Source organism: Dipteris shenzhenensis, chromosome 14 (genome assembly GCF_047967505.1).
Source record: "Dipteris shenzhenensis isolate YYH24624 ecotype China chromosome 14, Dip_SZ_1.0, whole genome shotgun sequence".
Taxonomy (NCBI): Eukaryota; Viridiplantae; Streptophyta; class Polypodiopsida; order Gleicheniales; family Dipteridaceae; genus Dipteris; species Dipteris shenzhenensis.
Window position 1 is genome coordinate 54,133,939 of NC_141609.1, and position 27,334 is coordinate 54,161,272.

General features: G+C 43.7%; 1 protein-coding gene across 2 annotated transcripts in view; it reads right to left on the minus strand.

Moving 5' to 3' along the window:
- Nucleotides 1-27,334, minus strand: part of LOC147894831 (Regulator of chromosome condensation (RCC1) family protein) — an 83,604-nt gene that overhangs the window by 19,631 nt on the left and 36,639 nt on the right. For both annotated transcript variants that reach the window (XR_015542054.1, XM_087384335.1), the window contains exons 7-13: nt 13,292-13,409; nt 13,020-13,050; nt 12,886-12,909; nt 12,609-12,733; nt 12,439-12,520; nt 11,445-11,567; nt 1,211-1,264 (exon numbers count right to left, since the gene is read on the minus strand). Coding sequence is in view for 1 of the 2 variants with exons in the window: in XM_087384335.1 (XP_087240461.1) it covers nt 1,211-1,264; nt 11,445-11,567; nt 12,439-12,520; nt 12,609-12,733; nt 12,886-12,909; nt 13,020-13,050; nt 13,292-13,409 (557 nt within the window). In the remaining variant the exon portion in view is untranslated. The remainder of the gene's footprint in view (nt 1-1,210; nt 1,265-11,444; nt 11,568-12,438; nt 12,521-12,608; nt 12,734-12,885; nt 12,910-13,019; nt 13,051-13,291; nt 13,410-27,334) is intronic.

Consider the following 27,334-nt stretch of genomic DNA (forward strand, 5'->3'; position numbering starts at 1 on the left):
CTTTATTAGGTCTCCAGTGGACAGTAATAAACTTTCTTTCTCTCTCTCTCTCTCTCTCTCTCTCTCTCTCTCTCTCTCTGTATTTTTAGTAATACTTTATATTACTGTGAGAAACCTCAAACGAGGTAAAAACCCACCACAAAAGGAAAAAGCACAAGAGCAACACCTGTCAAAAGAGACATGAGATCAAGATAAAGAGCAGGAGGAGGAGAATATGCGATTACATGCTATCAGGTGGCAACATAAAAACAATATCCTCCAACATGATACCTTGTTGAACCAGCAAACCATTGAGTAAAGTAGTGGTGCCATTAATAAAATGTAATTTCTTTCGACCCTTAAGATTCTTCTTGACATAAGCACCAAGAGAAACTTTGTATCACAAGGTCAAAAAACTTGTTACAACATGCAGTGCATGGTCTCCAGGAAAAAACTAGCGATAGGGTCACGAGAAGCAACCTGAATATCATGCTCTCTGAAATCCACATTCTGTTCTTCATTACCATTCTTGACTATATCTAAAGGACATAAATCATCCTTGACTACATCCAAAGGACATAAATCAACGTGAAGGTCAAAAGGCTCCAATGCAAAGACTAGAGAAGCCGGCAGAGACTCAACTCCGACAGAAAAAAGACTGTTGTACTGAAGAGAGCTCTCACCGCAAACTTCACTTTGTCAACGGGTTTTCTTTTGGAGAGTTCTCCTTGGGGTTCTTCGGTTTGGGCAGCTATTGGGAATTTGGGGATGTCTCGCTGCCCAAATGAAAGATGAAATGTCTCCCTTTGAAAACATCATCAAAGGGAGGTAGAACTGTATGTAGGCAACCAAGATCGATTGAACAATGTGCAAGTGAACATGCAAGGGCCAGGTAGGAATCCAGTGTCACAAACGAAATAAAATTATGGGAGCCTCTACCATAAGCAAAAGGTGGTCTGACATGGGTTGATAGGCTCTGTTACACAGGTACAACCTGAAGAATGAAGGTTTGAATAAATAAGGGTAGTCTGTGCATGAACAAATAAAAAGACATTAAGACTTCCATTCAAGCATTTTTTTTTTTAATGCCCCTGCCCAAAAAAAAACACACACACACAAAAGGATACCAATACCTACAACCTTCTATGTGCTAGCGGATGCATATATATGAGCACTGATATGCTAGAAAACTAGACATCGCAAGCTAGGACACTAGTAAGGGCTACCTTACCTAAGAACATCCATGCCCTCCAAAAGGTCTACCTTCTTTGCATTAGCTGATGATCTGGGACACATTCCAACAAACATACTCGTTGTTTAGTATTCATAGTCATAACTTCTCATAAAAGTTATAAACAATCCACAAAATCTGAGTTTTAGCCTTTCAAAATCACTACAAATAATTCACAGAAATACAAGGAAAGGAACACTTCCTATAACTGTCTTTTAGATGATTAGCTGTCAATGTCGTGCTCAAAGCCTCCAACTTTTTTCATAATATATGAGAACCAAACAATATGCTGCATTACACCTGATCCAATTGCATCCTGATATGATAGTAAAGAATTTCATCCCCTCTGATTAACCAACGTCCTTTACAATTTGGTTTACAGAGGAAAAACATAAAAAACTGTAGACTAAATATGTGTGGCGCTTGTGAGTGTGATATTACTGCATACATGTTTGCAAAAACTGGTCAAGACATATTATCTGGTGTATCTTCTGGACCTGTAGTATGGATACAGATATCACTCTCTTCTTCACCCAAGTAACAGATCCTGGGTCCACCCAATAACAAAAAAGGAAAAGTGGGCGGCAGGGGTCAAGGGAAAGCAGAGATTCGAGACATCGGGCAATATACAACAAAAAATCAAAGCAAGTTGACAACCACGCTTACGGCACCTGCCAAAGAACTACAGCTGGAGGGTCATCCAATATAGTAATTTTAAGTACAGCCATCCAAGTAGCTCACAAAGGCTCCCCGTGCATATCCACAATCATGATATCATTCTACTAGAACTATTGAACCCTAAAATCATGAATTTCATCTGCACTATTTCCCCGAATTGCAGCTTAACCTAAAGGGGACAAATGTGTGCATACACATGCTGTAGAATTCAAACCTTAGCTATGTCTACTTTGCCAAACAGAACAATCCAAAAATAACACTTTCTGTTCTCAAACAAATTTAGTTCAGATGCTTTATTACCCGTTCCTCCAGGTGGTTCAGGAGGTCCATGCCCTCATCCCTTTCTGTAACCCTGACTACTTTTTGAACGGATCTTTCAATAAGACTGCAAACCAGACACTTGCCCATCATTTTAAGCAGAGCTACTGAATGATTCTGAACTTCATAGAAGACTATTCAATCTCAGGCAGCAACGCTGATAGTTCTGAGTACACCCAATTCATGAACTACAGTCATCAGATGGAAGCTGCATCGTCTGTAAGTTCAAAACAAGACCTGCTGTCTCATTTATTATACAGAATGCCCCTCCAAAATGAACTCCCAACAGGCCACATGAGAGAAGCAGGATCTTTAACAAATCAGCTTATGCCTTCATGCAACTTGTATAAGCCTCAGCCTAAAAAAACGTTTAGGAGCCCAAAATCCCCATCACCCATATTGTGTTCTTGTGTGTGCTTGCATGCCTTGGTGCACATGGAATGTGTGTGTTGCCTCTCCCCCCCGCCCCCCCTCCCCCCAGGGCATACCCAGCTTTCCTATAGAGATTCCAATATATACCAAGGACCTACATGTTGGTCCTCAAAACACAACTCTGAAAACCTAATATCCACACCTTCCAAAGGCATGCTTGATCATCTACTTTCCACAATCCAAGTTCACTTTGCTTGATAACCTCATGGCCTCTTATTGCTTATACTCCTCATAACTCTGTTTTTTTTCCAAAAAAAGGGGGGACTCCTCATAACTCACTGTAATTTTCAACAAAAACTCATTTCGATTTCTTCCAAACATTCTAAGAAAAAATAGGAAGACGCAGGAAGGAGGGGGGGGGGGGGGCAAAGGGAAGATGAACAGAGAAAGACTCCCTTGTATGCCATTCTCAATTAATCAATAAGAACTGCATCTAGAAAACAAGGCCGATAGCCAGCAGCAGGTTCTTCCTATCTCTCTGGAAAAACTTAGTCTCGCAACATACAAAGAGCTTGAGATTTTGAAGCAAGAAACATTTTGACATCCGAATAGCACAGTGGTTTCTTTGCCATTACTGAATAAACAAGAGTTTTAAAACAAAAAGTCTGCAAATTGCTCACACATTCCTGCATCTCATGGAATACAATGCACTGTATTACATTATCCACAAGACAAAAGCAAGATCCAATTTCACGTGCATCATGTACAATCTGCCAGAATCGCTTATGTTCCTCAACAGTTGTCGCAACAATTTATGTGGATCTGCAAGCAGCAGGCTGTGTCTAAACATTTTATTGGGAACACTCCTAAGGAGAAAACCAGTAGATATGGTATCAAGCTAAAATGCTGATTTATTTGAGAAGAACAATCCTTCCTAAAGCATGATTCAACATACACACCGTTAAATATAACGATGTGAATGACCTCTTGACATCTTATTACTGAAGGGACTCTCTGGCGTACTAAAACATACCTATTAGTTTAGCTTAATAGAGGGCTTCTAACTTTAGATTGAATTAATTGGCATGTCTTCAAAGGCAGCAAGGCCTATAGCAGACTCTAATTGAAAGACTTTCACATGTTTCTGATCAGAACTTTCAATCAAGAAGTGCAATTTCAATCGAAACTTTCAATTTGTGCGCTTACTGTCCCAGTTTTGTTCTTACCACCCCATTTTTTTATTAAAATAAAACAAGAAACAAAAGAACACAGTTAGTGTCCAATAATGCTGCAAATCTTAACCACGAGGCTACTCAGATAAAAGATTAGGTGTATCACTCCCAAGGAATTACCTCAAATATTCTTGTCTAGCGCCTAGGAAAGAAAGATGCTTATTGAGACGAGCTCCAACCAACAGGCCTAAACCAGCAAGACCAAGCATAGACACTTAAGATGCAATTGGGGGAGGTCCGACTCATAGGGGACTCCAATGCCGAGACCAAGGACATGCAAGCAGAGATCCTACATTTCCAATCGCATATTAGAGGATGTGCACTTTATGAGGACATCAAAGATATGTGTTCATACGGGACTTCAATGCCAGGACCAAGGACAGGCAGGCAGAGATCCCAGATTTCGATCATATTTCCATCTACACAAGGACAGTTATCCCAGCCATCAGATTATGACAAGATTATGTTTGGGAGGGGACAAGTTTCACCTTTCTTGGCACTTAATGACGACACCCAAAGATACGTCACCTAGGGGAGGTCCTACTCATAGGGGACTTCAATGCCGAGACTAAGGACATGCAAGTCCATCATACTTCCGTCGACACCAACAGAGTTTAATCGCAGATCAAAGGATGCAATCACACATTATGGGAGATATTTACTAGACATGTACATCACCCATGAGTTGCTCATCTACAATGGCTGCACAGATGGCCAAGATCAATGTAGTAGACTACAACATGGGATCACCAGCCTTCACTTCACACATCTTTGATCTCACAATTCCTCTCCTCATCTTTTGATTTGGCACTCCCTCAACCCATCCATTATACACAAAGGACCACATCATCCAATACTAGCAATATGACTTAGATCACTCGCTAGACCACATCTATGGTAGCTATTTGGCCACCATGTTAAGATAGATAGATGGGCAACGTAGCATAGATGCCAAAGCCCTTCTCCTCACTAATTCTATCCACATCACAGCAGAATACTCCTGTTACAAAGTAAAAAACATAGGAAAGCCACCTGAAGGGTCTGTATCTCTAAAAAATATGATGACACTTAGGCCACACTTGGACCAAAAATGAAAGATTATCGACCTCTGGTGCAACAAAAATAACAACAATTTTGCACACCATGAAAATGAACGCTTAACTATCTTGTATAGCAGTAATTTCAAAGAATTATGTATAGTAGTAATTTCAATGAAAATAAACTATTAACTATCTTGAATGGCAATAATTCCAAAGAATTTCAGATGAAGCTTCTGGAATGGTCACCATGTCCTATTTAAAACCCAAGTCTTCGAAAAGCTTATGCAGACACAATTTATGATGTTCCTGACCAGCCCCATACTGAGTTAGAAGACATCCCTCCCTTCATCACCTCCAAGCTCTTTAGCACAACTCCTCTGAAAGAGACTATTAAGAAGTTACAGGATGGCAACGCCAAGCATTAGGAGGGCCTCCAAGCAGAACTCCTGACCCAAGGGTGGGCAAAACTTGCTCCAATCCTAGCCAAACTATTTAACGAAGCATTTTGTGGCAGCTTTCCAATCCCTCGGACCACAAACACCATCATACCCATTCACAAGACAAGGGTTCCCATGGATGCATATAGCTACTAAACCATTATGATTGACACTTCAGATACATCAGTGAGCATGCTGGAGCGCAAACATGCAAGCGACTAGAAAGGCAAGCTTCAGACCCACAATGAGTCACATATTACCCTTGTAGAGAAGGCTCGCCCAAAAAAGAGAGTTTATTGCTACTTTGTGGACATCCAAAAAGTCTTCGATCCTGCACCACGGGCTTGCCTTATTTCATGACTCTGAGTCTTGGATATTGAACACAACGTTATCTGGGCAATTATTACTTTGTATGAGAGACTTACAGGCAAACTTTGCACCACACAAGGGATGTCGAAGGAGGTAAGCAACACCATTGGGCTGAAGCAGGGGCGGCCCCTCTCCCCTACCACCTTTGGCCTCTACATTAATGAGCTCACCTCTTTTATGGTCACAATAGGAGGTCCAAAATCAGCCTTGGCAAACACTTATACATCTCCTAGTATATACAGATTAGGCAGTGCTGATGCAGCAGCCTTCTCTTGTGACCTCGGCCCAACCTAGGGGTTGAATCTCAGCTAGGGAGTGCACTTAGATATGGAAAATATGGAGGAGACAAGCTCATTGAAATCCCCTTCCCCTGACTCCTCTCTTGCAACTTCAACTCCAGCCAACAAAACCATGTACTCTATAGTTACAACCTCGACACCCTCTCCCTATGCAACGACGTACCAACGAGCCCGGAAACCAAGGTTATGATCTTCAACGCATCCAAAGCCACACATTGACAACAGTTCACCTTTGACGAAGCACTAGTGGAGATTCCCACATCTTATACAGATCTGGGGGATCTCTTCTTGGGCTCAATCTTCACAATGCAACCAACCATAAAAGCTAGTTTGAGCAGAGGCTATGCCACATTAGCTAGACTCAAGCGTCAGTGCTTCACTCACATTTCCACGACCCCAATACCAAGGCTCTCCTATTTGATTCGCTTGCTGGCCGACTTAGGATGTATGACACTTTTTTTGAGAGCATGCCTATATTAACAAAGAGAGACTTCAAGTTATACTTCTTACCGTAGCAAGCTGTCAGTCCCACCTCACATCAAACTAGCAGCGATGGGAAGATGCTAGTGACAAAACTGGAGTGCCTCAGGATCTATGGAGCGCTCTAAGGTGGATGGAACCTGTGTGAAAACATGATAAAGAGAGTACTCATGACATGTGCCTCAAGTCAATTAGGTTCTAAGATAGATTAGCTTGGACTCATAAACAAAATCTTGAGTGAGTGTGCATTTCTCTCTACTCAACAATACATGATAGGCCTCTTATATAAAGAGTGCCCTTTGAATAGTCAACCATGTGGGATCCTCTCATTCACATCTCTTCTTGTCGATGTCCTCAACCCACATCTCTACATCATGTAGTCCACATCCTTGGGGGCTACTTTAATTCTTTCCTATACCATACCTTAGCCTCTAATTATGTGCTCATGGCACCATATCTAAACACCTTCCCTTGATGCCATGATCCTTTGGCTACTGCAAGGTGGTCAAATGTGAGTTACAAATCCATCACCTCCCCTTAGTGCATGCATTGCTGCTTAAGGTGGTCAAGTGTGGTTTTTACATGTCAATACCTTCCCTCAGTACTTCCACATCTACTCTCAGGTGGTCAAGTTTAATTTACATACGTGTGCGCTGAAGCTGGCAAGGTTGTTGCTTCTCAATACATGTTGTCGATGTCCTTGTCTTCTTCGCTTGATGTAGCTTGATGCATGATGCTTTGTTCTTCCATGTGCATTAACGCTTTGTCTGTGGATGCCATGTTATGTGCTATGGTCATCTCATGCACTTGTTCTTTTGGCATGCTTATGACAGTGATGTGTGCATTCATGCTTTGATTTGTCATTTGTTACAAAGGTCTTACCAATTGATTTCTTTCAATATTAGCAGTGTCTAATTGCTAACAATGATTCTGACTTGATAGGCGGTAGAGCTTGAAAAAATGATCACCTTTTCTTTTTGAAGCGTGTCCAAATTTCTCCTGGATTACAAGTTACACCTTGTCGAAGTTTTATGAAGAAAAGGTGGTCTTTGATGATGTGGCACACGCTGTTCACATGCAGCTTATAAATTGTGCTTGGCAAGGGATTTACTGTGCTGAGGTGGTCCTATGCCATGTGACAATCTTCTGACCCAACCAGAACTTAACCAAACCTACAGAAACTGAACCATAGTAAGCTGTAAACCTGACACTGGCCAAAACCTAACTGTATGACTAACCCAAGGTGAGTGGCTTATCTGCCACATGTCTTTACCATTGGCTGCTACGTGTCCTAAGGTTACCACCTTAGAAAAGAAGAAAATGGAAGCTTTGAAGCTTCTGTGTAGGCGGCAACACAGTGAAGACGGGTTTGCTGGTGTGGGTCTTGCCTATTTGGAGGCTTGAAGGCCCGTTTCGAGAAGCTGCAAGGCTCTGTGGGAGAGGGCGCTATTGGGAGGTTGAAGTCATGCTTTTGCAGGTCTAGGAGGCGTTGTTCGCTGAGCCACTACTCGTGCTGTTTGCACGTAGCTCCTTCCTCCTTGCGAGTACTCGACGGCGTGTGCTGTGGTGTAGTTTTTGTTCTACAGTGTAGGCTGATCGGGTGTGTCGAGGAACCGTGCCGTTTGTGGAGTTGCTGAGGCGCTAGAGCCCAGGTCGTCGATTGCAACTGTGAACCTGTCCTTAGCAATCTGGATCCTCTTGTCGCCCATCAACAACCATGCCATCAGAAGCAGCTGGTCATACAAGTGACGCTTCTCCGTTTCTTCCCCAGGTGGAAGTAGACATGTTATGTCGCTCTTGTGGAAATCAACCAAATCGGGCTTTCCTAGCCTCAACAGGCTGTCATACCAGTGCCGTTCGACTTGACCTTGGTCTCGAGGAAGCAATTCGCTCTTCTGTGCGTGGAAATCATCGATTCATTCAAAAAATCGAAACATCCCCCTCCATACTATCACTCCATCCCTTCTCCCTAGTCATTCTTTGCCTTTGTCTGTGGCTACCGAGACATACCCTATCCAATTCAACGCTCTTCTGTGCGTGGAAATCGTCGATTCATTCAAAAAATCGAAACATCCCCCTCCAAACTATCACTCCATCCCTTCTCCCTAGTCATTCTTTGCCTTTGTCTATGGCTACCGAGACGTACCCTATCCGATTCAACTCTCTGTTCCATGCCTCCCGTGACAATGAGCTCAAGAAGAAGCATCCCTAGGATGTGCAAAGTTGCCGTCGCGTACAAGTACTTGCTCACTTCATACCCATGGAGTTCCTCGAGCCTTTGCCTGAAGCTTTTGCTTTCCCAAGAGATGAGAGGCAGTGACTCAGGTTAAGCCGACCTTATAAGGTCTTCGAAACAGGAGGCCTTTGCTTGAAGTTGACGTCCGTTAATGAAGGCACACCCGAGAACCTGCAAGATCTTTGGAGGTAGTGTCTGATTCGTGTAGATGTGCTAGTCCCTTTCGTCTGCTTTCAAGAGATCTGGGAGCTTTGCATGGAGAGCTTAAGCTTTGTTTGAAGCTGAAGCGAGTCAATGAAGATCGGAGGCTGTAGCTAGTTTTGGAGCAAGGATCTTGCTTGCTGAATCTGTTTGAGTAGTCGAGGACCTACTCTCAATCACCAATACTCAAACAATAGACCTCTCCAAGACACTATGAAACTTGAACATAGAATGGAACCAAGGATCTCTCTCACAATCTAGAAAGCGTCACTATATCTCTCACAAAGGAAAGAGTATATGAAAGAAAATTTTCCAAAAAAACCTATGGAACGAAAATTTCTCTCACAAAGAACACTCAAGAACAACACTCTCGATCTAAAACTAAAACTAACCTAGGAGAAAAACATAAGCTCCTAAGGCATGCCTACAACTAATCTAAGCTCTGATACCATGACAAAACTGGAGTACCTCAGGATCTATGGAGCGCTCTAAGGTGGATGGAACTTGTGTGGAAACATAATGAAGAGAGTACTCGTGACATGTACCTCAAGTCAATTAGGTTCCAAGATAGATTAGCTTGGACACATAAACACAATCTTGAGTGAGTGTGCATTTCTCTCTACTCAACAATACATGATAGGCCTCTTATATAGAGAGTGCCCTTTGAATAGTCAACCATGTGGGATCCTCTCATCCACATCTCTCCTTGTGGATGTCCTCAATCCACATCCCTACATCATGTAGTCCACATCCTTGGGTGGCTACTTTAATTCTTTCCTATACCATACCTTAGCCTCTAATTATGTGCTCATGGCACCATATCTGAACAGCTAGAGCCAGGAGGGCAACAAACTCTCCAAGAGTCCACATGTTTATCCACGGATGCCTACCAAAGATTACCAGAGTTTTATTCGGTGCGAGCGCGCGCGCACACACACACACACACGTATGTGTGCGTGGGAGTGTGTGAGTCGAGCACGCCAACGACAGATTTCAGACCAAACCCAGTCGAGTCCACATAGAGCTCAGACTACCAATTTCTAACACCGTAAAGGAGACATGACAAGGGTTACTCAAGACATATGGAGTGTCTTTCTCGCTCTTCCGGTTTTTGCTCCTACGGTTCAGCTTACTGCATCTTGCTCCTCTCTGGTTCGTCTTTCTAGCAGCTCTTGGAGTTGTGATAGATGCCTCTAGTTCCCTCATGGGAGTGTATTCTCATGATGAGATTTGGTTTCTTCGTCCCATAGGCCGCAAACATCAATAAATCTTTCTTTCTTTCTTGTTTTCTTTTTCTTTCTTTCTCTCTCTCTCCCCCTTTCACAACCACCTTGACTTGAATAATTCTCACTACTGGTAACTACCCAAAAACCACGAAAAACTTTCTACGAGCATTCACTGAAAGAGTTAAGACAGTTGAAAGTGTCCTTAATTGCAGCTCTCATAGTTGAAGCACTTTGAGATCTTAGTGTTCGACAAAACAGGGACTCGTTTGGATTAATGCTTGGAAGACACAAGGAGATGTACGTTGAACACAAGGTTGGCCTCAAGAGCCTCTACATAGCTGGTATGTGACACGTTCTTACTGTAGAGAGCTGCCTGGATCAGGATGATCTACACCCCAACGATTAAAGGTGGCTCAACATATTGAGCCTATGGGCTGGCTAGCTTCCAAGTTGTCGTCTTTGTTTCTCCCTTGTTTTAAATACAAGAATGTGGGGTCTATCTTTCTTACTCAATTGAGCTCTAAATCAAAACCATTGCTAGGGTCACATCTGACCTCTTGCAGTTACATTCAATTAAATATTGGACCCCAATATGTTTAAACGGCAACTTTTCAGAATAAGCGTTGAAGAGTGTGGATTAAGAACATTAAGGGACACAACTTGTCCGAGAGGTGAAAGCCTCTCCTGATTATTTTATAGCCCTTTCCCAGCCATTCCACATACTTGGGACCAGGGTGTTCTCCAGATTCTTTAATTCTTCTCTGTATTGTATGAAACCTGGAGCGCAATAGAATCAAATATTATCATCATCTTACAAGTGATTGCAAAAGCAATTACAGAATAGACTCACCTACAGTTCAATGATTGAATCCTGTAAGCCTATTTTAAGTCCTGGCACAAATTACAGGACTTGAGTTCAATGAGAACATCAAGCTTGCAAAGCATCAAAGTTCCCCACAATTTCCAAGTCAACAATCTACTTTGTAAATCATCCCACTCTCATGAAAAAGGCACCTCTAGATTATCTCTGAGAATACGCCATGGTCAGCAGCAGGAAACAAAGTGCACTGACCACCCATTGAATGAACTACAGCATAGAGTAGTTTATGTAGAAACCACAGTGAAGAAAATTATAAATTCATTAACTGCTACGCAAAGCTTCAACTTGTATAACTACAATTGAGACCAAATCATTCAACAATAGTCCTCACCGTATAAACAAACCAGTTAAACAAGCAATGATCAGATTATCAGATCTAACTTGGTGCACTAAAATAAGCTCATGCTGCATGGTCTGATTGACACTATGGATAGTTTTCTACACAACTCCAGAAACCAAAACTTACTTTGGACCTGTGGGGCCGTATCCAAGCTCACCATACGAAGCCTGTCCCCAGCTTATACAAGACTTGTCTGCACCTACAAAACTGGTTCTATCACCACAGTCCATGCAGCGTATAGCCCAGCCACTGTCCCCCAGACAAAAGGCCAATCAAAAATTAGATGCAATACAAAACGTTATAACAAAAGCGTGTAGTATACACTCAAAATGTTATTTACTAAGTCATACTATAAGGCAAGACAGTTGAATATTAGGAACGAGTATTCAGCCCCTGCCCCCATAAAAAGACCCAAAAATGCACAAATCTTATAGGAATGATATAAAAAGCAAGGAGCTTAGGATCCTTGACCTAGAAATGCAAGAGAGATGATATAAAGACTTGAACAACAAAAGCGAAGTCTCCAAACAAGGGGAAAAACTTAGCCTCAAAACCAGTGAAACAACCGTGTGATATCCTCAGCAGCACTAAAAACGCAAATGAGCAATGTGCCAATAGACATACTGATTGTCATACATTATTTTAGAAATTACCATATGTCTCAAGACTTTGCAAGCTCTCAAGCTTTTCCAGATGAACTCAAAAATCTTGCTACAAAAACTTAGCCTCAAAACCAGTGAAACAACCGTGTAATATCCTCAGCAGCACTAAAAACGCAAATGAGCAATGTGCCAATAGACATACTGATTGTCATACATTATTTTAGAAATTACCATATGTCTCAAGACTTTGCAAGCTCTCAAGCTTTTCCAGATGAACTCAAAAATCTTGCTACATCAGCAACCATTTCACAAAGCATCAAAGCATATCGATCCCTCTCACAGATGTCAAGGCCTTCCCTAATCCCCCTAGGCTCCCATGCTTTGATTTCTAAATTTGAACTTGATGTCAAACAACTTGCGCTGCAGAAAGGAACGTACCCTAAACTTCAACAATATCGTCTATTGCAATTGAACGATACAGAAACACCTCACGTCACTAAAGAGGATTGTTTGCAGACCTTAAATCCAAAACTGGCTTGGGATACATCCAACTATCACTGGTTGGTTTCACCCTTCCCCACATGTATAGCTGCCCACCCCCTGGAAACACGTTAAAAAAGATGCAGTGTGTCATACAAATCAACCAAGCAAACAAGGAATCACAAGTAAATGTTCTCTCTTGTCATACCAGCAGTGCACGCTGAATATGCAGAACCTGCAGCAACAATTGCTGATGGAGGCAGAACATTATTTCGTTGAAAGGTGTCGACCATCCTTGGAAGCCACTCATCTTTTTGCTCCCTATGTCCCAACCTGACCACTTGACATTCTGGCAGTAACTATTTGTAACAGGTTCTAAATGTTTCCTCGTCAGTTATGTGCTTTTGGTCTGAGCTTTCATTAGGAAAAATTAGTCAGTTTGCAAGATAAGCAAGTTCCTAGGAGAGATTTCTTTTGTAACCTACCTTCCATGGCCTCCAAAACCCCACCTGTCAGAACACAGGTTCACTAAATTGATATTGAAGCAAGTCACAATATTCTTGCAAAATAAACCAGCACAAATGATAAGGAAATCCCAGAGTGAAAGAGAATTGCATACGTGTAAACGGCACCATTTGAGTCCACCGCAACTGCACATATCCATCCAATGTCAAACGTAAGTTCCTAACAATTCTCATCTTCCTGTAATCTAATTATTGCATGGACAGATAGATCCTTGCACAAAATCCTGAGTCAAATTCAAAAGTGTTCGAGAGTGTTCACTTTCAAAACAAAACAAGGCACAAATACAGTGTAATTCGAATTTGAAAATTGCTGCATGAAAATTTGCAGGTTCGTTAACAATCAATCAAGAGATGTAGAAGCACCAACCAGTATGATTGTTTCCACAGGCGACCTTTATGACATTTTTTTCGGTAAACACTGAGATCACCCGAGGACGAGGCTGAGGCTCATACACAATCTTTACAGAACTATCCTTAGCATTGTACTGTCCAAACACCACAAGACAAGCATTTACAATGATTTTCATTTCATACGTTGTTTGCAGCTTTAGTGGCATGATTCTAGGTCTGTTTTATAAACTTATTATAGAATATAATCCATGTACAAGTTTAAAAGTCAGTTTACCCAGTCTATTTCTCTTTGTTAAAGTGAAAAAGTGGCATGCTTCCATATCTAAAGATTTCTGTACAACTCAGAACAAGAACTCTAAAATTAACAAAAACAAAGTCAGGTGTGTCCTCAGAAGAAAAAGTTTTGAGTTTGAGAGAACTCTAGTATTCGTCACACACCCAGAGCCCACCAAAGTACTACTGATGCACAGATGAAGTAAACCAAAACAACAGACAATGCAGGAGAGAACAAGAGAAAAAGAAGATACTTGTAGAATCTTTGAGAAGAGTGTTACAAACAAAAGATACGCCCATTCAACAGCCACAATGTTAATCAAGTACCATAATACTACAGGTCAACGTAAAAAATAAAATGCCAATGATGAATTTGGTGATCTGCTTCACTTATGGCCTACATTCCACTTAACTTGTAGCATTGGTCCTTGGCAAGTTGTCTAACCTCTAAACAAATTTCAATATGGTTTGCTTGAAATTCTACGAATACACAAAAAAGAGATTTATTTTCTACCAGCAAATCAGCAATGACATGATATATTAGAACATATTGGAGCCATATAGTGTGGTAGTGCTAGTGAGCAAGCCTGAGGCACTTTTCCTCTGGTTGCCACATGAAACCATTCTATTGGTCTATCTCGTGTTGCCTTGCAACGTGTCACATAGACATTCACTTATCATCTGACTCACTCTGCCAATCAACTGCAAACATTGCATCCAATACATGTGTTTGGTACATTTTGATTGGGTACACTTTGTCAATGTGCCACGTAGCATAGGGCTGAAGCTCTATCTTCTATAAGAAGCTACTAGGAAGCTTCTCCCTCCTCACCCTCCGTAACTCCTTAATTGGTGTGCTTTATTTGGGGTTCATAGTGCATTTGCAGTTGAATTGATGCATTTTATGTCGTGCGCTTTCATTCTAGCCATTGTTGGCATTTCAGTTTGAAGCGATTCCATTAAGCGTGTACATCTATTCTTACATGTGTGTGGAGGGCATTGTACTCTAGCAAGCTTTCTATTTCTTGTTTTCTTTCATGGTATCAAAGCCATCCTGCTAGACCCAAGAAGACCTTGCAAGGCAATCTTCTAGCATTCGACGACAGCACTCACACAAGTTGAGCGTCTGTAATAGAACCCCTTGAGAGATCCCTTATAAGACTCCGCCAGAACTAAACGGTCTAAATGCAGAGAAGACCTAGACAATCTAGGTGGAAGAAAGATATATGCAACCCTTGCAAAACAAGAAGGTCTCCAGTAACAAACTGTTGGAAACATGGTGTTGAGGGGGAGAGAGAGAGAGAGAGAGAGAGAGAGAGAGAGAGAGAGAGTTTATTAAAGTCTTTGAAAGATTGATGGGTCTATGAGACTCTGAAAAACCAAGTACAAACAAGCTATGGGGGTGGAGCTACTAAACAAGCATCCACACCAATGTAGAATGCAAAATGCAAAAATGCAAAATGATAGTACTAAGTACAACATAGTCATGCCAATGGTCAACTACAAATCAACATCATCATCATCATCATCATCATGCGGTAAGCCTGGACAAAGGATAGGTGCGAGGAAGGAGCTCGCCCGTCTGCCACAGACAGAAAGAGTTGGCTCAGGGTTCTGTTTTTCCTTGTTCTTTCTTGCTTTGCAGGTTTTTGCAATGCATGCGTGTTGTTTGCAGTCCTTTCAGGACTCCTACAGGTTCTAGCAAGCACCAAGAGACAAGGGTGATCGTATGGAAGACCTAAGGACAGTGTGGATGCATGTAATAGCCTTGAGGCTGCCTTGAGCCCAGTTTGTCAGAGGTATGGATGCATGAGTATGCCTTGCCAGTGGGAATTATAGTGGTACACTTGGATTAGATGTTACGCTCTAGCCGAGGTAGCATGACCTCGGAAGAATCAGTCGACATTTCCCTTATAGGATCTATCTTTGTAATATATGTGTTTGCGCTTTATGTAAATGATCGGGAGGGATTTAATGTCAAGGTCCTAGGTGAGGGCTGATAGCACCAGACTAGATAGATCTGAGATCAAGGGCCTAGTGCTAAGATTGTGCCTAGGGGCAAGGAATTAAATGCATCCCAAGAGAGAGGTGAAATGATGCATTAGGAAGGCCCTATATGGATGACATGTGGCATCTAGATCTATCTAGGGATTTGGGGTTTGCTAAGGCTAGAGAGAGAAGTGAAGGATTTGATTCACGTGAATTTTAACGTAGATCTCTGGCTCGCTTTGTGCCTTAGCATGATTTGGCTGGGAGGAGAATCATGGTGCTACTCCCGTGATCTGCAGTAGAGGTTAGTTTAGAGAAATTAGGTGACAATTGGTATCAGAGCTCATGGCTTGGAATGAGAGAAGGGACGAACACGGGTTTACGTAGCTGTCGTAGAGCGGAAAGTCCAAGGGGAGACGTGACCTTGGAAGAGCGTAGCGGGAGCGTCCACGAAGGAAAGATTAGGAAGGCTAAAGAAGGTGGAGCGCTGGTGACGGATCAACCGAGGGTGACGACGGTAAGGCTGCGACGAAACTTCGGTGGAGCGCCAGTCGACGGGCAGCGTGCACGGAACCAGTAACGGGCGAGATGACGTGGAGTCCCGTAATGGTTTGATGGGCCTACGAATCGGCGGGGCGCTGGATTACTTCAAGGGAAGGTTTATACGTGCCTTTAACGGATAGTATAGGGCGACTGCAGCGGAACCATGACGGACACCTGGGGAGCTACGACAGTGATACGAGCGGTTGTCGAGGGTGTTTCGTGGGTCTAACGGAGAATTTGATCGACGCTCATTTTCACATTTCTGCGTCTGCTATAAACAGTCCGTAGGTTGGCGTGGACAGCACAATCTGAAGGATATGCGACACCAGAGAAGTCTTATTACTCATGAGCAGGCAGTACGCAGAGGCTGCAGGATCCGGAGACACCGATTGGACGCAGCTTGACCAGGGAGCTTTCTTTGATCCCCCTTTGCTTTGTGTTGTTTTTTTTCTTCCTTAATTAGCTGGGTGACGCACTACTTCCATAGAAAGGACAGCACGCATGAGGTTTCAGCGTGGCAGTAAGGACGGGTTATGCCTGTGTGGTTGAGTCTGAGTTATTTGCAGAAATTTCCCTAGTATAGGGAAAGGTGGAATTTGAATATATGCCTGTGTCAAATGCGTAGTTAGTGTGCATGTCAGATTGCAGGTATTCCCTAGTATAGGGAATTATGTTCAGAGTGTTAGTACACTGAATTGTGTCAGCTTGTGATTACAGGGTTCTAGGGGTGTTATTTTATTTTTATTTTTTTTAAAAACACAAGCCCCAAAACAAAACACCTACTGAACTAAATGGAAGCAGAAGAAGGGGCTTCCAGGAGGAACCCTGGTGAATCGGGAGTCCGGCCGACCCAACAGGGATCGCGCCCAGTAGCTCACACTTTATCTGGCAGGATTGCATTGCTGGAGGATGCCTTGCAACAGTTGTTAGCGCAGCAATTACAAGCCAACGCAGGGCAATCTGAACTTAGGAGAGTGCTACAGAGTATGTCTGCCAGACCTTCTCGAGAAGAGAAGGGAAAGACTCCAATGGAACTGGAGTCTAGTGTCCATACGGTCGAGCCTAGGAAGGCTAAAGTGCCAAATATTGCCAATTACAGACCGGAAAAGTATTCTGGTCGGATGAACGACCGTAGCTCCGATGTCATTGAGACCTGGTTACACAAATGGGACGAGGCGTTCGCCATTTGTGAGATCAGAAATGACATCAAAAAGATCCGCGAGGCCACCCATATGTTTAGTGAGGCTGCGGATCGGTGGTGGATTAAACAACAAAAAGATGGCATAGCATCCACTACCTGGGAGGGGTTTAAAAGAGAGTTCAGGAAACACTTCTTACCTCCTGACGAGGGATCCCGAGCTTGGGATCAATATAGGAACCTTCGTCAGAGAAATTTATCAGTGGCAGAATACACTGATAAGTTTCGAGAGAGTGTAATGAAGGTTGACGAACCCCTGCCTCAATCAATCCAAGTGAAAGATTTCATATTTGGATTGAATGATCGAATAAAAATAGAAGTTCGGGCTAAGTACGCGAACACGCTAGATGATGCAATAGCTATAGCCTTGAACTACGAGGATGCCAAGGGCAGCAAGCCAAGTGGGTTTGCACATCGGAACCCAGTATGGGTATCCGAAGAAATCTGGGTTTAAGAAGAAGTGGGCTAGTAGAGGGAGTGGTTCGCAGCCGAGTGGTCAAGCCAAGCAGGCGAGACCGGCTGAAACTCCTAAGCCAAGTACCACCATTGGAGTGAAAAGGAAAGTAACTCCAATGGCAGCCCAGGCTTGGTCTAAGTCTCCCTTGAACCCAGAACAAAGGGAAAAAGCGAGGAGAGAAGGCTTATGCTTTGGTTGCCTTCAACCTCATCAGTGGAGAGATTGTCAACGTAATAAAGATCGTCGGATGGCTGAGATGGTGATCTCAGAGTGCGACGTGGAGATGCAGGGAAGTCCCAGAGCGGAAGAGATGCAGATTCAGCTAGCGGGATCTTCTCAGAGGTTAGTACCTTGTTTGTTCTGTGTGTCTGTTACTAAGTTAGTGACGAGTGCACCTGATAACATCCTATCTAAGCCCGCAGCAACGGGGTATACAGCCTTCAATGATACAGAGTTAATCAAAATGAAAGGGCAAGTGGCCAGTCATGATGTCATTGTGTTGTTTGACTCAGCGTCAACTCACAATGTGATTAACTCCAAGCTCGTGAAAAGGCTGAAATTAAAGACAAGTCCATCTGACTATGCGTATACAGTCAGGATGGCTGATGGAAGTTCAACTGAAGTATGGGACCAAAGGGTTACCCAGTTAGCGCTTCGGATTCAGGACTATGCTGAGAAGCTTGATTTCGAAATAACCAAGCTTGCTCATGCGGATATAGCCCTGGGAATGGCGTGGCATTCTAGGAAGAATCCAGCCATTGATTGGAAAAAGCACGTATATCAATTCAAGATGAATGATGTGCTTTATGTCTTGCGAGGTGAAAGAGATATACCTCAGGGACCGTTGGTTTCCGTGATGGAAATCAGAGAGGCTCAAGTAGAGTTTTTGTACCTTTGCACAGCATCGGTAGAGTCGGTGAATGATTCTTCGACTAGCACTGATGTTACGCAAAGTGGTGAGATGGCCAAGCTGGCTAATCTTATAACAGAGGAGTTCTCTGAATGTTTTAGGGATGAACTACCTTATGGGTTACCTCCAGAGCGGAAAGTTCAGCATAGGATTGAACTGATCCCGGGGGCAGAACCTGTAAATAGACCTCCCTATAGAATGAGTTTTACTGAAGAAGCGGAGGTGCGTAGGCAACTGGAAGAATACCTCAAGTTGGGGCAGATTCAACCAAGTTTCTCACCTTTTGCTTCGCCAGTGATATTAAAGAGAAAAAAGGATGATACGTTTCGCCTCTGTATAGATTACAGAGCATTGAATAATATCACTGTTAAGCACAGGTATCCGATGGCTCGGATTGATGATTTGCTAGATGCATTACATGGAGCCGTGATTTTCAGCAAGATAGATCTTAAGTGCGGCTATCATCAGATCCGGATTAGAGCCGAGGATGTGCATAAAACCGCTTTTAGAAGCAGGTTTGGTCATTATGAGTTTTTGGTAATGCCCTTTGGACTTACCAATGCTCCAGCGACCTTCGTCATGCTTATGAATGATTTACTACGTCCGTATATCGGAAAGTTCGTAGTACATTTTATTGACGATATCTTGATATTCAGTAAAAGTATTACTGAGCATCGTGAACACTTAAGGATAGTGTTCAGTACTTTGAGGAAAGCCAGTCTTTACGTGAATAAAAAGAAAACTATACTGTGTATGGTTAGGCTTGAGTATTTAGGGTTCATAATTACTCCACAGGGGGTAGAAATGGATCCGAAGAAAGTGGCTGCGATACTAACTTGGCCAATCCCTCAGAGTCTGACCGCGTTGCGATCATTCTTGGGATTTGTCCAGTTTTATAGAAGGCATATCAAAGGATATTCCGGAATAGTATCGCCATTGACTGATCTGACCTCAAATAAAGTACCTTTTATTTGGGGACAGAATCAACAGGAAAGTTTTAACACCATAAAACAAGCTGTGGTCTCAGGACCGGTGTTAAAAATAGTTGATCCCCAGAAACCGTTGTTCCTAGAAACCGATGCAAGTGGCATTGCGGTAGGAGCAGTCCTCCTTCAAGAGGGAAGGCCAGTAGCCTTTGAAAGCAAGAAGCTTTCTCCCTCTCAAAGGAATTGGCCAACTCATGAATTGGAGTTGTATGCTGTTATCCATGCTTTGAAAACATGGAGGCATTATCTGTATGGTTCAGAGTTTTATGTGGATGTAGATCATGATACTCTGAAACATTTCTGTAAACAGCCTGACTTGAGGGGCCGCCAAACTAGGTGGGCAGAGCTCATGCAGGAGTTTAATCTAACGATTCGGTACCGAAGAGGAAAAGACAATAAGGTAGCTGATGCGTTGTCTCGCATTATGCACAACCTGAGTTTCACGGTATTAGAGAGTGCTCTAATGACCGAGATCAGAGAAACTCAGAAGATGGACGAGTTTGTCCAGAGCTTATGGCCTAAGGCTCATGTGTTAAAACCCGGGGAAAATGAAAAGGATGACCTTGCATCCAGAAAAGACCAAACTTATGCAAGATATACCATAAGTGATGGTATGCTAGTTAGAAACGGCAAGGTTGTAGTACCTGGTCAGAATGATCTCAGGCAGAGAGTCATTCGACAGTGCCATGATAGCCCGTGTGCGGGACATCCAGGAGTCGAGAAGACATATGATCTCGTGAAGCGAGATTTCTTTTGGCCAAAGATGAAAAAGCATATTCATGAGTATGTGGCACGGTGTTTCTCGTGTCAGGTAAGTAAGGCCGAGCGGGTGAAGCCACCCGGACTTTTACAGCCCTTGGAAATACCACTAAGTAAGTGGGAGAGCATTTCCATGGACTTTATTGTAGGGCTACCTGCAACACAAGGAGGATATAATTCTATCCTTGTGGTGGTTAATCGTCTAACCAAGATTGCTCACTTCATTCCGACTAGAGAGTCTGTTAGTGCCCCGCAAGTGGCGGATTTGTTCATTAGACATATTTCGTCTGCATGGATTACCTAGATCCATAGTGTCAGACCGAGATGTCAGATTTACCGGTCATTTTTGGACAGCGGTATTTGAGACACTGAGGACTGAGTTAGGAATGAGTAGTGGGGATCATCCTGAGACGTTGCCATTGAGGCAACATACATGGGACAAGTGGTTGCCATTGTTGGAGTTTGCCTACAATGATAGGAAACATTCATCTACTGGGTTCAGTCCGTTTGAGCTGAACTATGGTTATAGACCGGCCAACCCGACTATAGTTGGAGTATCTCAGAAAGTGCCTAGTGCCGCGAACTTTGTAGTTCAGATGCGGGAGATGCTAGCACTTGCGAGAGCTAACATCCGCCAGGCTATGGATAGAGCCAAGGTGTATGCGGATGAAAATCGGTCTATAAGAGTATTTGAAGAAGGAGAAAAAGTTTTTCTCAGAATTCCTTCGCACTCGAAGTCGTTGACTTCAGGAGAGTGTGCTAAGTTATCACCTCGATACTGTGGGCCGTGGTTAATTCTAAAGAGAATAGGCAGTGTAGCCTATAAATTAGAATTGCCACAGGGGTGTAAGGTGCACCCGGTTTTTCATGTTTCACGCTTAAAGAAATTTTTTACAGGTGACTCACTAATCGAAGGTGTGGTTTTGTTTCAGGAGATAGAGGATATTGCAAGGCGCAAACCAACAAGAATCCTGGACCGAGGAACAATGCAAATACGAAATCGGAAGATACCCACGGTGTTGGTTGCATGGCATGGTCAGCCTCTATCCGAAGCTACCTGGGAATCCGTATATCAGTTGCGGAGAGTGTTTCCAGACTTTATCATCGAGGACGCTGATGTCTGAAGAGGGAGGGAATGTTACGCTCTAGCCGAGGTAGCATGACCTCGGAAGAATCAGTCGACATTTCCCTTATAGGATCTATCTTTGTAATATATGTGTTTGCGCTTTATGTAAATGATCGGAAGGGATTTAATGTCAAGGTCCTAGGTGAGGGCTGATAGCACCAGACTAGATAGATCTGAGATCAAGGGCCTAGTGCTAAGATTGTGCCTAGGGGCAAGGAATTAAATGCATCCCAAGAGAGGGGTGAAATGATGCATTAGGAAGGCCCTATATGGATGACATGTGGCATCTAGATCTATCTAGGGATTTGGGGTTTGCTAAGGCTAGAGAGAGAAGTGAAGGATTTGATTCACGTGAATTTTAACGTAGATCTCTGGCTCGCTTTGTGCCTTAGCATGATTTGGCTGGGAGGAGAATCATGGTGCTACTCCCGTGATCTGCAGTAGAGGTTAGTTTAGAGAAATTAGGTGACATTAGATGCCTTGAAGACAAGTAGAGGATTTGCAGAGAGGAACGGTGCAGGATTCAACCCCTGTTGTAAAGCATTTCCATTCAGAAGCATTAAATAAATACCGTAAGGGGCACCAAGGCATTTGGGGCCACTGGATGCACTGTGTACTATTTCATTGAGCAGGGGCATTCTAGCCTCACTTTGTTGTTGTTGAAGTTTATTTCTAAGTTGTGCTAAGTGATTGAAGTGACTGAAGCTTGCAATGTGGCCATTTATGAAGTTTATGACTGAGTAGAAGAAGATCACTGCCGTTTTGTTTATCAAAGACCGGTTTCACCTCGAATCTTTAATGATCTATTAGGTGATTGCTTAGAGAAAAATTTACACACCCACACACGACACCACCCTAAGGCCCAAAACCAACACCCCTCTCCCCCCCGGAAGGAACTTTTATTACTTGAAAGAGACTTTAGTACAAAGCTTACAGCTCATGGCTGTTCAATGCAAAATCCACGATCTAGGAAGATTACATAGGAGTGGCATTGATTGTTGGCCGTACTCTACAACGCCATCTAGAAAAAACTGAAGCAACGTGTCTCCTTCTTGAGAGAGACAAATCAAAGATTTGAAAGTGGTGCTTCACGCGCTAAAAGACAAGTCAAAATTTTGAAAGACAACGTCTGATTCCTACACAGCCTTGGCAGTTCATACTTGCATTGAAGCAGCACTAACAATCACACAATAGAAGTCACTAGCAAAAGCAACAAAGATTCACAAAAGAAACTAGCAATCTTCATTGATTAAACCTGCATAACAAGAAAAAAAGGCAAACAAGCAAAAGAGGGCACAAAATCCCTCTGGGAAATCCTCCATCAACAAAATTGAAGGAGAAAGCAGCCACAGCTGTGAAGAAATCAGAGAAAAAGAAAGAAAGACGGACAATCATCTCCGTCTATGGAATCCACTTTTTTTCTATCGAACTTGAACAAACGTTGTTTTAGACCATCGCAGTCTGTCTTTTGGCTGAAAACAAAAACTGAAGTCACCACAAACCCCAATTGAAGTATGGAGCCAGGAGAGACCATCAAGGTTTATAATCGGAAGTTTTGGGATGCAAATCTTCAAATTTCATGAGGTTTCGGAGAAGGTAAAGCTTCAGAAGTATCGAGCATGACTGCCAATCAAGATATGAGTGTTTGTGAATATGCCACCTAAAAAAAAGATCTAGGATCTTATGCATTCAACATCTATTGCAGTTCTTTTACACATGCAAGATCCACTTCCTTTCATTAAGGGAAGAAGTGAATATCGAAGAAGAAGAGCTTAATGCTTGCTAAGATTGAAAAGAAAGAGAATCAGTCTCAAAAGCAAAGGGGAACTCAAAACCCTCCAAAAGCAAGAGAAATTCACATTCAAACAGATCCAAAACTTCCGAAAGAAAGGCAAGTGTTTCGGATGTGGAACACAGAGGCATGTGGTTGCTAAGTGCCCTAAAAAGTCTAAGGGTGTTAGCGAGTAGAAAAAGCCACTGAAAACTTTGGCGAGAGGAGTCCTTGATGTACTAGGGGAGTGCATGATGCAGAGGTCAGAGAACTTCACTTATCTTAGGGCAAAGTAAGCGATGGAAATATGTTGATATTGTTTGATCCGGAAGCTACATAGAACTATATTTCAAAAGACCTGGCCTCGAGGTTAAGAATCGAAATAGAAGAGCTGGGACGATTTCTCAATGCGGAGTAAATCTTCAAGGAGATTCTATTCCAATTACACCCCTCACTAGGAAGCCAAGGTTTAGGACTACGTGGATCAAGAAGAGTTCTACATCTCCTCATTGAAGCATCATGATGTAGTCCAAGTCATTCTGCAATTTCACAGAAAGCAAGCACAGCTTTTAATGCCTAAGATAATTCTTGTTTTTCACTCATAGGAACAAAGAGCATAAGACTGTTGTTAAAAGGAATGGAGAGGCCATTCCTATTCTACCTAATGCTTCAGTTCTCGAATCAATAAAGGATTCTATTTCTGCATATATGATTTTTCTCAAAGATAAAGATAATGATCCACAAGATAAAATTGAGTCGCAGGACAAAAAACAATTACAGTTTTTTGAATCTTTACAGATAGTTACCACCTGAGCGTCCGAAGGATCACACCGATACCAAGAAGTGAACCTCCACCTTGGCCACCCTATAGGGTGAGTGCAGCTCAGGTGGAGGAAATCATGACTCAGGTACAAGATTTACTCTCTAAATGACTTATTAGACCCAATCCCTCACCTTCTCTTCACCCATGTTGTTCATTTAAAAAAAGGGTGGGTGATGTCACATGTGTATCAATTATAGAACTCTTAACAAAATGACAATCAAGAATTGATTCCCAAATCCATGCATAGATGATGTGTTGGATAGGTTAGAGGGAGCCTCTGTTTTCAGTAGGATAGATTAAAAAGCTGGTTATCATGCTCCATCACCTAAGCCCCTCTTTGTGTCATCCTATAAATCATTGTTGCCTCGATGGTTTTTTGCGGATTTTTCTTGCTCCATCTTCTCCTACCTTGTGAACATATGTTATGTACTAACACACGGCTTCCCCTTTGAGGGCTATCATTCATGTCTCTTCTAGCATGATGGGGTAGGAAGTCAGCACTGCTGATCTCTCTCTCCTATGAGAAACCTTTTGTGAATTGTTTCTATTCCTTTGCAGTATTCTATGGACAATCCAGGTGCCCAAGCTAGGCATCCAATGAAGACCACCGTTTGAACAAGCATTGTGTACAGGAACTTCCTTATTATCCTATAGGTTTTTCCCTGTGTTATTTTTTTTTTTGCAGGTCTTAGCGTGGGGGCATGACGAGCCCCCCCATTGTCGGAAGGAGGGCTGTCATCAGACAAGAGGGATGAGGAGTGCGCTGGGATAAGATGTGCGGGCAGAGGGAGGAGATAGACGCGCAGACAGAGAGAAGCTGCACGGGCACGGAGGGGGCTGCGCAGGCAGAGAGGGGCTGCTCAGAGGAGGGAGGGCTGACAGGCGAGGAGGGGGCAGCCGGACAAGAGGAGCAGACAAGCAAGAAGGACAAGCGGGCATTGCAGGCGGAGCAAGACGGGCGGGGAGCAGGAGCTCTGAGTGGAGTGGAGGAGAGCCAACGAGAGGAGCGGTGGAGGGCAGACGGGGGAGCAAAGAAGTAAGCGAGGGGGGCAGGCGGGGGAGCAAGCAGAGGAGTAGACGGGGGTGAGCGGAGGACCAAGCAGGGGAGGCAGACGAGGGAACAGACAAGAGAGAGGAGGGGGGAGCGCAAGAGCAGGCGAGGGAGCGCAAGAGCGGGAGGGGGGGGGGGAGAGAGAGAGAGAGAGAGAGAGAGAGAGAGAGAGAGAGAGAGAGAGGCTCACTTGGGACTCAAGCATCTAGCTCACGTTCCAGCCTAGCGTGTGCCTCAACAGCCCATGCTCAGGCCGCATACCAGCCCGTGCCCCTTTCCCTTGGCTCAATCCTTGGCCCAGCCCTTGGCCCAAGCTTAGGCGTTCCAATCCATATCTCAAGCCTGCACTCATGCCCGTACATACTCCAACAACCTCTAGTCGACCAACCCACTGCTCAAGCCTACAAGTCTATCCTTACATGCTTCAGCTCGCGGCTAAGGCCCGCACTCTATCAGCCCACAAGCTCACACGACGCCCGGCCTTTTTCGTCCATTATCCCTACGTTAGCCCATTGGCCAGCCCAAGCTGTTCCTTTTTCCTGCTTGCTATTTTTCCCCAACATGCACGTAGGGGTTTTTCCTGCTTGCTATTTTTCCCCAACATGCACGTAGGGGGGGAATGGGGGGAAGGGGGGGTTGCATTTGGAAGGTGGCACATGGCACCCTCTTCCATTTGCCCCTAGCCCCCTCTAGTGGGGCTCTTTTTAGAAGCATACCAATGGCCTAACATGAAACTAAGGTACTTTGGCCCCTTCTTGGTCCAAACCACAATTTTAACCCAAGGCATTAATTGCAAGGGGTTCTAGCACACCATGTTCCTTTCTTCCTAGGGTCCTGCCCACATGCAGGCCAATATGCATGTGCCAAAAATCACGCTCTTGTGACACAACATCAAAGGAAGCTTTGAACAAAAGAGCAAATTACCCATGTGAGACCCCTCTATGACCAGCCAAACTTGGAAATTCTCAAACAGCTCCCCAAGTCAAATCGAGGCAATTGATGAAGCTGCCAGCCACTCCTATACAACTTAAAGGCAACTAACGAAGCTCATGTGGCCAGCCCGCTCTCTTTGCTTAGAATTGCCCTCAGTCAACAAGCCCCTATGCAAAGAATGGGGATCTCTACTCCCTGGTCAAACCATCATGCAGACAACCAGCCCACAACCCAAACTACCATATGTGAGATGGCAACGCGACCTCTACCAAGGAAATGTCTGTTAGCCCACGAGGTAGAATCCCCACACATGGAATAGCAATCTCAGCCTCCCTCCGAGAACTGCTGGACGAACGATAGAGTCGTGACCTCAACTCCTGCCAAATAAGCCGTACAAACAATCCGTGCTCCAACCTCGATTCGTAACCCAAGAACCCCCTACCAGACGGATTTGTGACATGCTCACATGCTCATCAACCAAACCGAGATCCCATACGAATTTCTTGCATGCCCTCATCGATGCCCATGCAACGAGACCCGTTGATCCAAAAGCCTCTTGCCCCTTCCCTACGCATGCACGTCACATGCACGTAAGGCCTTGGAATTTAGAAGGTGTCATGTGGCAGCCCTCGATTACTTTCCCCTTGCCCCCCTTTGGACCCTCTTTGGACCACTCCAATGACCCAAACATTAAATGCAACCCAAGGCACATTTATTTCTAGGGGGCCTTTGTCCACCTAACCACCCAAGGCCTTGCCCCAAAGGTATGCACACCTAGATTTCTCATTCTCAATTAGAAATTCAAGTCCTCATTACATGTGGACAGTGTCATGTGCATCGAGTGGCGAGGGACGGATATACTAAAGAGAAGATAGGTGTGGTCAACTCTTGCTGGTAGTGGAGGGACGAAGAAGCAATGACAAGGTCATGCATCCTACCCATGTCCAAGAAATTATGCTCATAAGATGTAACAGAGACTTGCCTGTCTACAGATACTTGAGATATCCCCTACCTCATCAAGATTAATATCCGATAACAAGGTAGACTCGGTCAACATGTTGAAGTCTCCAAGAAGGAGAAATCTCCCGCGGCTCGAGAAATCCATGGTAGGACTGCATATGGTGAACCCTTAGCCTCCTTACGTAGAGCTCCAGCAAAGTGTGAAGCCTCAAGGGAGACGTGGCATGCGAGTGTTATGGAGATCAAGTTAACCTATGGTCATGTGTTTTAACCGACATTT